Source organism: Cricetulus griseus, chromosome X (assembly GCF_003668045.3).
Source record: "Cricetulus griseus strain 17A/GY chromosome X, alternate assembly CriGri-PICRH-1.0, whole genome shotgun sequence".
NCBI classification, from domain to species: domain Eukaryota; kingdom Metazoa; phylum Chordata; class Mammalia; order Rodentia; family Cricetidae; genus Cricetulus; species Cricetulus griseus.
This window is the reverse complement of record NC_048604.1, coordinates 93,084,476-93,098,063: the sequence shown is the minus strand read 5'-3', so window position 1 is coordinate 93,098,063 and position 13,588 is coordinate 93,084,476. Positions and strand designations below refer to the sequence as shown.

At 33.8% G+C, this 13,588-nt stretch overlaps 1 protein-coding gene across 5 annotated transcripts in view; it reads left to right on the top strand.

The window, feature by feature from the left end:
* Cnksr2 (connector enhancer of kinase suppressor of Ras 2) overlaps positions 1-13,588 on the top strand; it is a 212,512-nt gene that overhangs the window by 78,613 nt on the left and 120,311 nt on the right. For all 5 annotated transcript variants that reach the window (XM_027432585.2, XM_027432589.1, XM_027432588.1 and 2 more), the window contains exon 6: positions 12,710-12,829. In XM_027432585.2, the coding sequence (XP_027288386.1) occupies positions 12,710-12,829 (120 nt within the window). The remainder of the gene's footprint in view (positions 1-12,709; positions 12,830-13,588) is intronic.

The window sequence follows — 13,588 nt, the reverse complement described above, 5'->3', positions numbered from 1 at the left end:
TGGAGAACAGAAAGGAAATAATATTTAAGATACATACATACATACATACATACATACATACATACATACATACATACATACATACATATTCATTTCAAGCATTATAAATGTATATATACATATATTCCAAGCATTAGCTTAAATTCTAGGAAACTTGTGGGAGTGAGTTCTCTCCTACAATGTGTGTTCCAGAGTTCAAACTCAGCTCATCAGACTTTGCAGCAAATGCTTTCTCCCCACTGAGCCATCTCACCAGCTCGAAAAATCTAAACTTTTTGACCATACATATGAAGCCACTGATACTGTGAATGGAAAATTCCATACCTGAACTCTTATGATGGGGCTCATTTGAAATTGATGCTCACAATACAGTCAATCCAACATCACCAAGGAAAAAAATGACTCTCTCAGACCTCAACAAAAGTTCTGATTTATCTTTTTCTTATATCTAATACAAGAATGCCTGCAAAGAATAATGAAAATGGCATTGTGGGAGCCAGCTGTAGGTTCTGCATAAGAACTGTGTGTATTAATTACCATGGTTGATTTCTTTAGTTATTTTTTCTTATTCCCTCTGTAATATAAAGACATTGCTAAAATATACACCAAAATGTCTATAGATATGTATGTGTCACCATGTTGAAGAAATTGGACAGTAGTGTGAATATGAAACTTCTCACAGAAAAATGTGGTATTGGAATGGCCGCTATATATGATGTAAAGAACTGTTAAAGTACTATGCTAAAATGCTGAACAACATGGCACATAAATTAAAAACTGCACATCTCAGTTTCATATTTAAGTAGTGGACCCACTACATTGTAATCAACACCTTCCACTTAATGTGTTAATCATAATGAAACAAGGATGGATCTACCTCAATGAATTGAAACTTAAAGGGAACTATGATTATTTCCTATGCTAGGTGCAGACGTTTGAAGAATGCCTCACCATGAAAGTTTCCAAGATTTGTTGTGATAGAGTTTCTGCTTATGGGAAAGTGAAACTATTCATTTAAGTAGATAACAAATTCTATATTATCATTGAGACTCTAATGGTTCATTCATTGGCTGGCAGTAAAAATAGTCAAAATGGTTCTGAATCAAGATGATCATGATAATGGTTACAATGAACATGACATTTTTAATACAGCAAAGAAAGTGCCTATTGTTGACACAGTGAAAACAGATAATGGGCTTATTGGAGGAATAGAGAAATGTTCATTTATAATAGAACAAGAGATCATAATAGTTCATAAGATTAAGAAGAGACTTCTGAGACAAAATCTGTTTTTAGTGGGGTAGATGACTCTGGAAGAAACATTTTAAAAGGTATCCAGTACAGTGCTCCCTTATCCCTAGGAGTCCTTGATCCTGTAACTGTGCCTAACTAATCCAGTGGCCTCAACCTGTGGGTCGTGACCCTTTTGGGGCAGTGGCCAGGGGTTGCCTAAGACTGTCAGAAAACACAGATATTTACATTGTAATTCATAACAGTCAAAAATTAAGTTATGAAGTAGCATTGTGAATAATTTTATAGTTGGAGAGTCACCACAACATGAAGAACTGTATTAAAGGATTGTCTTTCTTCCTAGCTAAAACAATAAAACATCTTTTGCAATAACCTTTTAATCATGACACATTGTAAGTAAAAATCAAAAATCTGTATTTGTTTATTGCTACTACTGGATAAAAGCTGATATAGGTATTTTGATGGTACTTCATTTTATCAGTTACTCTGAACATTTATTTTCACTGTGTCAATAGTATATCTTACTTTTGCTATTGTACTTATATATGAATAACTACAGGACAATGGCTCCTTTGTGCTATCACATGAATTTAATGTAAACAATGAGGGTGGTGCCAGATGGTCACTGGTTGTCCTTGTGAATTGCTAAAAAATTGACACCATTGTTTTCTGATGGTTTTGTGTACATAACTTTTTGCAGGAAGAATATCTGAAATAGCATAAAATTTCCATATAAGGTATATATAAAACACACATAAACTTGGTGTCTACAGTTGGATCACATTCCAAAGTTGTTTCATCATATGTGTACCAATTTTCCACAACAAAAAATAAAATGTGTTTTCTATGTATTCATACACATAGCTTTAAATATACTCACATGCTGATAGGAACCTTCATGAAAATAGAATGGGCTTAATTTATTGCTCTACATGTATAATACCAAATCATTTTAGGAAAGCAATTTTGGTATACTTTCAAGTCTCAGAAACATTAATTCTAATATTTACATGGTATTTTCTAATTTGCTTCTGCCATTATTTTGAGTGCTGTATACAAACTAACTCATTTTGGATCCCAGAGGAAAAAAACTACTGTCTTCTCTCTTTTATATATGAATAAATTTAAGCATAGAATGGTTATGTTAAGTTTCATGAAATGACTGCCTTTGTGATCAGTTAAGAACTCAATGTATCCTCTACTCCTAAGGTTCAGGGAAAATCATTTGAGAGACAGTAGAAATATTGTAAGAACCAGTGGTCCAGGATGCCTGCTGCTAGATACTTTCTTCTAGGTATGACAGGGAAGGTGCACCTTTGAAATCTCAACAGTGTAGTGCCTTAGCAAATCTACAGGATGATAGCACCAGGTGACATGTCGATGTGGAGGGAGGAAATTACACTAGGTCCCACCCAGGTGTTGAGCCACAGGCAGTCAGTGGCTGCTAAGAGAATAAGAATCAATGTTCCTCAGGGAAAGCTCCCTGATAGGTTATCCAGTCTTAAGTGGTCACCCCCAAATATAAATGTAATACTAAATATACCTTTTTGGATAGGTGAGGGCACACAAAGAATTCGACAGGTGAATCGGAGAGGTAGAAATGATACAAATACAGTACTCGTGTATGGTATTCACAACTAAAATAAAAAACCCACATTCCTATACTTTCCTGGGAATAAAATCTAGACTAAGTTGTGGAATATCATAACATTTTCTATAGGAAATGTTCAAAGAAGCATAATACATAATAATGAAAAATAAGAAATAGAGTAATACTACAGTCAACTATGGTACATTTATAGTATATAAGATTTACTGTTCTCAATTACTGTCTGAAATTGTTTAGGAATATATAATTTATGAATAAATTATATTAATATCCCCAAAATATTCATTGACTAGTATTAAAGGAAATATTCTAAGTTATAATGCTAAGTAATTCATAAGCACAGAGTAAATCAGTACTATTAAAATTTTAAAAGTGAATATTCTGGAATAGTAGTATTTATTACATTTGCTTAGAAAGATGAGAGCTGAAATTTTAGCTTTAAGTAATTTCCTGTCTTCAGTTAATTTACAGTATTCTTGTGATTAAAACAAGAAAATTTATATTTTATTCTACTGTGGCCATACTTCTGATGGAATTTAAGGCTTAATTTCATATTCATATGGGTAAAATAATCAAAACTGGTTTGAGAATAAGGCTTAGGGACAAATTTGATGTTTCATTTTTCTCATTTTTAAAATCAGAGAATGTGTGAAAAGGTACTGTGGAAGGGGAATTTGCTTGTAGTGTTTAACATGGATATGTATTAGTGTAAAATATGACAACGAAAGAAAAGAGACTGAACAACCTGGGCTTTTGGAGGGGATGTTGCCATTAGACCCAGTTGTCAAAACCAGAAGGATATCATGAAACACAATGCAGATAACTAATGTTGATACTGGAGTGATCAACATTTTCTTATAAGTCAAATTTCCATCAGTGAGGCCCCTTCTGTCTTACATGTTCCTTGACATATTGGGGAACATCTGTTTTGCTATGCCAACACACGTGTTTTATATAGTAAAATGGCATCAAAGATTATTTAAGTACTCGTGTAGCAGCATTCCCTATAATGTAATAAAAGAGATCATATTTAATCTTTATAGCTTTCTTGAATGCAGGAGAATGCTAATGACTTTCAGATTCATACAGTTTTTTATATTGATCTTCAGAAGTTCTCTGATCTGTGAAAAAGCAGCTTTTATCAATTATAACCCAGAATCCTCTCTTAAGCTGCTCTCTTGGTCCAAATACAAATTGAATTTTTGTATGCTTGAAATTTCATTGTGCCTATCACATTTAAGCATATAAGTTCTAGTTATTCTCATTAATATGATTTCTAATATTGAGTTTTCTAGATGAAAAGCATTATGATGCTGCTTGACATATATTACAGTTAATGTCATCCTGCTAACTTGGCCTCAATTCACCCTTTGTAGTCAACCTAAAGATATATGGTAACACTGTTACTGAGCCAGAAATTGGTTTCCAGAGTGTTTTATTTGATTTTGACACTTCTGTGACATTAAGAACTATTTAAATTAATCTCTCTGGGCTAAAGAAATGGCTGAACGGTTCAGAGCACTTGCTACTCTTGCAGAGGATCTGGGTTCAGTTCTAAGCACCTACATTATAGTTCCCAATCATCTGTAACCCTGGTCCCAGGAGATTCAATACCTTCTTCTGGCCTTCTCAGGCACCAGTCACATACATGTTGCACAGACATACATATAAGCAAATCACTCACATAAAATAAAAATAAATAAATCTTTAAAAAATTAATTCCTCTATAAATGTTACCCATGACAAAAGGACAAAGGAGAAATACAAGTATATGATAAAAGTAGAAAATGTTTGCCTTTCCTAGGACAAAAGGAGTAACTTGTATTTTAAAAAAATGCAACCTACATAAAGAAAGTAACATGGGATTACTGTTCCTTTTTATAGACAGCCAATGAGACAGTAGTATATTTCTATAAGTATTCTTGATGATGTTGTATTTGCTGAATGTATTACGCATTGCAGAATACTTTAATATTTAGACTGACTCTGAGGATACAATCATTGTCCTCATAAAGTATTTGTTTATATTGAGTACTAATGTAATGTAGTAGAAAGTGCACTGATTAGAGGATAAAAGAAACCGGTGTCCTGACTCCAGTTTGGCACTTACTATCTGTGAGCAAGCTTAAATTAGCCTTTCTAATTAACTTGAGGGATTGAACTAGCTGTAATTTCTTAGGTCTAAATGCCACAGCTATTTTATGATAAACTCACAAAAGTGGCCCCACAAAGTGATAAGTTTGAGGAGAATCTTTTCTGGTACCATTATGTATGTGATTAAAGACACTAGATTTTTAAAAGTACAGCCAAGTTGCTATAAAATTAATTTTCAAGATAATTGAATCAGTTTAGAAACAGAAACTTCACAGTGACTTAAACAAGGGAAGTTTGGTACAAATAGTTATTGACCTATATTAGGAATGTCTGGTATGATATAAAGGGAAACCTAAACCGTTCCTGAAGCTGAAGAGAAATGAGTACCCAGGAAAAGACACCTTATCCAGGCAGAGCACTCAGCCCCTGGGCTTAGAAGATGTGATTGCAGCCTCATAGGTTTGCCCAGAACAGAGCTAGCACACCAGTGCCAGAACAGGAGAGAAAACTTTTCGTAATGTTGGCACATGAAGATGTTGGAAGATCTTAATAGCAAAATTTTGGGCACTGCTGTAATAAGAGTTAGAGAGAGCATATTAAGATAACCTCAAGATGACTGACTGAACACAGAACTGCAAAGGTGCTGAGAGATTTGCATACATGGTCTAGATACGTGGTTGGAGTGGAACATTACCTGGAGTCCTCAAAAAATGAGCATGACTCACAGACCCTAAATTTGAACTAAGAAAATTTAATGTATAGACCATAAGAACCTAGAAGCCTTCTCCCCTCTTGCAGTGTCCCTACAGTGCCCTCTACTGACAAAAATATAACCTTGTGCCCAGTGTAAAGGAGAAAATGCCTAAACATCCAGTCCCTTAACCATAGAAAAGGCACTGAGGGGTAAATCTGGAACTGAGAATTGAATTCCTAACTTTCACAGTGTGAGTAGCACTTACTTCTGCAAAACCATATATGCCTCCTTCAAATTCCTTGAGTGTATGGGGGAATACTGCTCAAAAATTTTAGCTGCTTGGTCTCTATTTACCTAAAAATAATGTATATACATTGAAAGATGATATAGTCTCTAAAATTACTGAGCTCATTCAGCTCACTTATTCTATTTGAATATAATTTCCAAAGCAAATTTAAGTTAACTTCTTAATAACCTTTTCTTGACTTCACTGATACATCTAAACTGTTGTCATCATTGAGCCTAGGAAGTAATATGCCCTCTATTGTAGTGGTTCTCAACTTTGCTAATGCTACAACACTTTAATGCACTTTTTAATATTGTGGTGACCCTCAACCATAAAATTATTTTGTTGCCACTTCATAACTGTAATTTTGTTACTGTTATGAACTGTAATGTAAATATCTGATATGAAGGATTATTTGATATGCGACCTCAGTGAAAGGGTCATTTGACCAAAGGGGTCACGACCCACAGATTGAAAACCACTTCTTTATTGAGTGTCCTCTGCTTGGGGGCCCACAACAAACCTGCCAGCCACTGCTTTCTAATCACAAAACAGCAGGTAAATAGATATAGTTCTGGTTTCCAGCTTAAATTGTGTCCCCATGCTAATGCAGAGAAGTAGGTATTGTCTTCTTATTAAAATTTGTATGTATGACAGAACTTAAGACACTTGGAAGGATTAAGGAATTTGCCCAATATCATGCAGTTATTGAATTGTAAACTGGGATTCAGTCCCGAGTTCTTCATCAGTCTCATAATGGATGCCCTTTTATGATAACAAAAATCCAATTCTGTGGCTCAGAAATGAATGTGTATTATTTCAGTGACTTTCTTTTGATAGCTTTCCATTCGTATCTGTGGTGCGTAGGATTCTAAGATAGCCACCAAGATCTATGTTCCCAGCATATAATTAGTAATTCTTGTTTGTAGTTGAGATCAGAAGACACAATGAATTCCAAATCCGCATTACTAGGTTTTGTTCTATGAAAAAAGTAAAGGGATTTTTTTCAGATATGTTTAAATCCTTTTATCTTTTGACTTGGATATCATAGAAGAAAAATTATCTTTGGTAAGCTTAGCCTTTTGTAAGCCCTTTTAAAATGTCTCAAAGAAGATAAGAAATCTTCTGTTGTTCTTGTAAAAGCCAGACACCTCATTATAAGGTGTCCTATGAAGTGTTCCGTGTGATGAAGACCTGAGGGCAACTCTTGGAGCTAAGAATAATCCCTGAATGATAGGAAGAAAGAAAGTGGAGAACTCAGTAGTATAGCCACATGGAAATGAGTTCTACCCAAATGAACATGAAGCAGAGTCTCTCTCTTCTTAAGCTTTTCTTTTGCATATTTAGCCCTGTTGACATCTGACAGGCTTACAAAAACATAATCTACTGAGTAAGAACTAGGTCTAGTATCCGGATTCCTAGCTCACAAAAACTGGGAAATAAGAAGTGTGTTATTTTAAGCCCCTGAGCTTATGATGATTTGTATCAACCCCAAGTGCATGACCAATTTAAATTTAAACTCAGACCAAGCCAAAACAACTTGGAAATTTTGAAATAAACCAAAAAAATAGACTAGTTATCAATAGAAAATAATTATGAAGATATTTCTCTTGATCATTTAAATCTAAATGTTGAATACTATATTTCCACCTCTAACTTGTTATTTTCGAAGAGTTGGCAGTTAGTGGAAGACAAATACTTTATTGAGCATCATGCCTTGTGGGGTTTTACTTTGACTATACCTTTAGCTCTGTCAACTTGTACAGGTTGTTTGACCTCTTAGGATCCCCATGTGTCATTTAGGAAGCCTGAACAAAATGTTTTCAGTTATGTTTATTGAAATTCTATAACCATGAAGATTTCAACAATTAGAAACTTTAGTGACAGTAGATGCTATCTAAATTGTCAGGACCTACACATTCCAGTGTAAGAATTTAGAAGGAAAGATGATTTGAATTCTGTGAGTTTTCACTTATTATCTTTAAATAGGAGTAATTAGGAGTTATTGCTTCTTTTCTGTTTTCAGGAACTGCAAGTGTAACATGCTTAATGTTTGTGATGCTAAGGTTACAACCTAAAATAAATTGCCAGAAACACTACTCTAAGCTGTGGAAACCATAAGAATTGTATTTGGTATTTACTTCACATAGCATATACTCTGTGATTGTTGACTATATAAATGGCTTTAATGCAGACATGATTATGGTCATGGCAGATTCATTTCATCCTATTGTGCTTTTTTCTTTGCTACCATATTTTGTAACAGGAGAAATTACAAGAGGGTTTCAGGGCTTTAGAGGAATGACTTTTATTTACTTGCATCTGTAGTTGATTCCTGAATATATTTGAATCAGTCCTTTCTAGACATAGATAAAATTTTGACATCACATTAAAATTTATTATTATATTACATTAGTTTTTAAGTTAAAATGTCTTTCAATTGTCTTTACTCATCTAAATAAAAATTATTCCTGTGTTGGAGAATATGTATATAAAATAAAACTTTTAAATAGCAACTTAAATTTTATTCCTGAACTTTATTCTTTCAGAGTTATCTATGAGTAATTGTACCTTGTCTTTTAGTGATGTACTATAGATAGATATACAGAATTTCTAGCTATGTGCCCTGTGAGATGGTTCAGTGGGTAAAGGTGGTTGCCAGAAAGCCTGACAAATTGATCTTGATCCCTGGTAGAAAACAACCAACTTCCAAAAGTTATCCTCTGAATTCCACATGCTTGCCGTGGTGTGCATGGGTGTCGGGGGGGGGGATGTCTCTCTGTGTGTATGCATGTACTCATATACTCACAAATAAATGTGGTAAAACGAATTTCTAGTTCAACAAAGATCTGTTAAGTACTGGGACACTAAATATTATATTTATATTTCCAAATGAAATTTGCCCTTTAGAATTCTCACTATCATTTGAATCAATGTATATTTTATACAAATTTCATCGCAAAGTGACAGAGATGCAAGCAAGATATATACTCAATTGTTCTAATATCCAAACCAAATAGTAAAATAAAAGCATAATCTGTTCTCTAAACTGTTAAAATTGAAAAAAAAATTATATTGGTACCTAGCATTTCCCACAATAAAACTTACTTTTTTCAATGTAACTGATAATAAAACTGAGTTATTTAAATTATGTGTGTATTCAATCATGTATTTCACATTTATGCCATTTACTGATTTCTTAATTTATTGTGGTTTTGTATTTTATAAGCTTTTTCATTCGTATTCATGTATAGAAATGAAAAACAGAAGTTGCTGTTGGTAAAGCCTTTTGCTTAACCTAGTGAGCTTGGGGTTTTTTGTTTTCGTTTAACAAGGTCAGATGGATTAGAATCCTGTTTTAGTAAATGTAAAGATGTTTCCATTTGCTTGTTCCAGTATATTCTGAAGAATACTGAGCAGAACAACAGTTACCTGTATAAAAGCAAAAATATTTCAAGTAACTTAATCATGCCTGGGTGTGCTCTGTATTTAATGTAAGACTTTCCCATCTCTTACCTTTCTGAGTGGTTTGTGTTTAAATCACTTGATACATTTACATTTAAAAATATAATAGGTAAAACTTTATGTATTAGTCTAATATAGCAGATAAGTTCAGAGATAATGAATGAATGTTATATCTTATTGGTTAATCAAATGAGGCTATTTTGTTACCTCTCTAAAGTACGTTGAAATCATATCATGCCAAACATATTTTCCCAGATCTTCCTTTCCCCCTTGGAATTTTTATTTTAAGATAGACAAGCTGACTAATAACAACATATCTGGATGGTACTCCATACTCTAAGATTACAAACTATTAGTTATATTAATTCATATTTGACATTAATATAAACTATCCAGTAGAAAAATAACCTGAAATCATTTATATTTAAATTGTTCTTCATCATAACTAGCCTTTTTTGGCTGGAGAGATGGCTCAGCAGTTAAAGGCTAGTTAAAAACTAGCCTTTTCCACTGCTGTTCAGTCATTAATCCTTTGTCACAATCTAGGGTAGATTATGACAATCCAAAAAAGTAGCCTTAGTACTCATTGTCATTGTATATTCCCTTAGATTTATTTGAGAGAGTGCTGAATCCAAGCCACTGGACCACCAGTGAGCATCAGCATCTTATTTTATTTGACACATATTTTAAGAAGTTCTTATTCTATGCTTTCAGAACAAAAGATGTGAAATCCTTTGGAATGAATATCGAAAAAAGAAAAATGTCCTTTATGAAGTGTTTACCAATCATCTTCTTGATATAGTAGGACTTCCCTTTTGTTGCTAAAATTGCCATAAGTCTTTGAAGGAGGACGTATTCCAAACAATATTTTAAATTGTAAAACACTCATAGATGTGATTTAATTTTATTATACTATATTTTAATTGTGTTATCTAATAAACATCTAACACAGACAAAAATACAAAGGGAAGTCAATTAGAAACAAGTTAATAACTAATAGTCAAAGTAAACACAATAATTAAGAATTTTGGATCATTCTGCAAAATCAGCAACCATGACTTTTTTAGCCTAATTCTCCCATGTGTTCAGCTGGCTATAATAATGCCTACTTCAGGAAGTTAGAATGATAATGAGAATGAATATGAAGTAGTTTGCATTGTACCAAATATTTGTAGATACTCTATATGTAATTTTTGCTAGCAATAATATTAGATAATAATTACAATGTATCTAAAATGCTTGGGTAGTGTTAAATATGATTGAGTTCTAAATTAATAATATTAATGTAAACCTGGTGTGATGGTTCACAACTGTATTACAAGTACAGTGGAGGCTGACACAGAAGAAAGGATTCATTTTAACTCACAGCTCCAAGTTCCAGTCCATCATTGTGGGGAAAGACACAGCAGGTAGAGCTTAATGGAGCTGGTAATACCGCATTCATAATCAGAAACAGCAATGAATGCATACATGTCATTGCTCGGCTAGTTTTTCCTATTTTCATACAGTCCAGGATCCCCTGCCTAGGTAATATTCCTACCCATAATGGGTAGGTCATCCCACTTCAATTAATGTAACTGAGATAATCCACACAAGCATACCTTTAGGCCAATATCCTAGGTGATTTTAGATTGTCAGGTTGACAATTAGCACTAACCATCACGTGTGAGTAGATGTTTATCAAGGCAAATACTTTCATTGTATCTAAAGCACTGAGACCTTAATATCAGAAGGAAGGAGAGGAATAAACTTGCTATGATTGTTACACAGATATGATTTCTATGATTGTTATATATCAGTATAATTGTTGTTAATTGTAAGATGGTCATGGAATTAAGAATAATGTGTTAATTCATCTCATGTGTAAGAACTGAGGACTTTATAGGTAAGAAAAACAATAGATAAGTATGTATGTGTTTATTGTCTTTGGATAGAAGTTACATTTGGCTGTTTTAAATATATATTATCATATTATAGGTTATAAACTTTATAAGGCAGTCTTCATTGCATCATTTAATTTTTTATCTGAAGAAAACAGTCTCAAGGATTATAACTTGCTCACAAAGACATTTTCAATATGGTAATTACATACATCTATCTTCATATCAGGCCCATATTTTTTTCTCTGGGAATTATGTTATGTGAGTAATATCTGTCTTTAAGAGCTGATAACCACAATTAAAGTGCAGTCTTGAAAAACAGATACAAAAATCATGAGTTCCATTACAGAAGCAAATTTAGCCTGACAGTTTCTGTAGCAAAGGGAAGCTAAACCCAGTGAGACAGAGAAGAATCATCACCTTCCTGGAAGACTAATGCAATCACCACAGAACAAGTAAAACCTAGTGGTGATGGAGTCTTACACCTTGCTTCCCACAAAACAGTAATTCCTCCAGAAAAGAAAAAAAAAACTGCTGACTTAATCTTATCCTTATTCAGATGAAATAAGGTATATTTGCAATGTTAAGATCTGAGTGGTAAGTGGGGTACAGGGAAAAGTTAGAGATAACTGGAATAGAAATGCTCCCTGCCTCAGAAGGGTTCAGGATAAGATAAGTTTCTGAACGGTCATCGAAGGGTGAAGAAACAGATTGAGCTTGTTGCAAATTTTGCCTGATGGAAGTAGGACGTTTTATACAAAGGTAAACTTGATCCAGAAAGTCATAAAAAATGTGGAAGAATTAACCAAACAAGTGATGCATCTTTCAAGACCCTTAATCATTTTTTAAACTTTTCTGATCATTAAATAAAAGAATCCAGATTTTAGTATTATTTAGAATTTAGATAAATACAATTTGAATTAAATTAAACCTTAATATCAAGAGGTTGTCAGTTTATCAAAATTGTTGGGTAATAGTTTAGGCGTGATTTATCAAATAATATAAATAATACATAGCTATAACTTGGATTAACACCCAGAAATACAGCTCATGTATCCTTAACTTTAAAAATATACATACATTTTGTGTATTATGTGTACCTGGAAACCTTTTATATAAGAATTTTTAAAAATTCAAATGCCAGTTGATATTCTTCCACTTTATGTTTTCCTCCTAAAAAGTTATAATAGGGGCTGCAGAGATGGCTCAGAGAATTAGGGTGAGTTTAGTTTCTAGTACCTACGCTGAGTAGCTCATAACGGCCTGTAATCCAGCTCTAGAGACATCTGATGCCTCTGAGGGATCGGCACTAATGTTCACACAGACATGTAATGAAAAAAATAAAATGAAACGTTACAAATTATAATAAATGGTGATTTGTGTGTTACTTACAACATGTGTTTACCATAACTTTTCTTTTTCACTTCCAGTGTAAAACTCTTTCTGGAGTCTGTGACCACATCATATCCCTGTCATCAGATCCTCTGGTTTCACAATCTGCTCACCTGGAAGTGATTCAGCTGGCAAATATTAAGCCAAGTGAAGGGCTGGTAAGGGATAGCATGTTTATCAAAGCCGTCATCCATCAACACACAGCAAATGATAGGGGCAAAGAGACAGCCTCCAAATGTAGAAGTCTAGGAATTTCCACAGTGACTCACCCTTCTTTTCATTTCCTGTAGATGTGAAGGTAGGAGGGTGTCATAAACCCACCTTTAAAAGACAAACAAAAAAAGGAGAGATGTTAAAGGGAATTCGTAAATTAGCCTATTTAATTGGGTAGTCGTTGGTTACATTCTTTCACCAATTAAAATTCCTTAGCTTAAGGACATTGAAGAGTTTGACAATAAGCACAGTGTTACCTGCCATTCATGTACCTGTGTTTGTTTTACTTTGATTTATTCTGGTTTTAATAGATCTTCCTTCACCTGGGTAAGTAGTTAAAGCAAAGTCACATTTTTGTGTGTGGGTCCATGTATAGTGTATATGTGTGTCTGGGCAGGCATAAATATTTATGCACATGTTGGGCACAGGATTTAACATTTAGCATCCTCCTCAATTGTTCTGTCCCTTATTGAGACAAAAGTAACTTACTAAACCTGAAACTCAGTAGACTGATTAACTTGCTAATCTGACTAGCCATCAAGCACCCCAATACCTCCTGTTGCTCCCAGCACTGTGATTATAGGCAAGTTCCACTATGTCTGACATTCTGTGTGGGTGCTGGGGATCCTAACTCAGGTCTTTATACTGATTTATCAGGCACTTAATCCACTGAGCCATCTCCCCAGACATTATAATGTATGTCA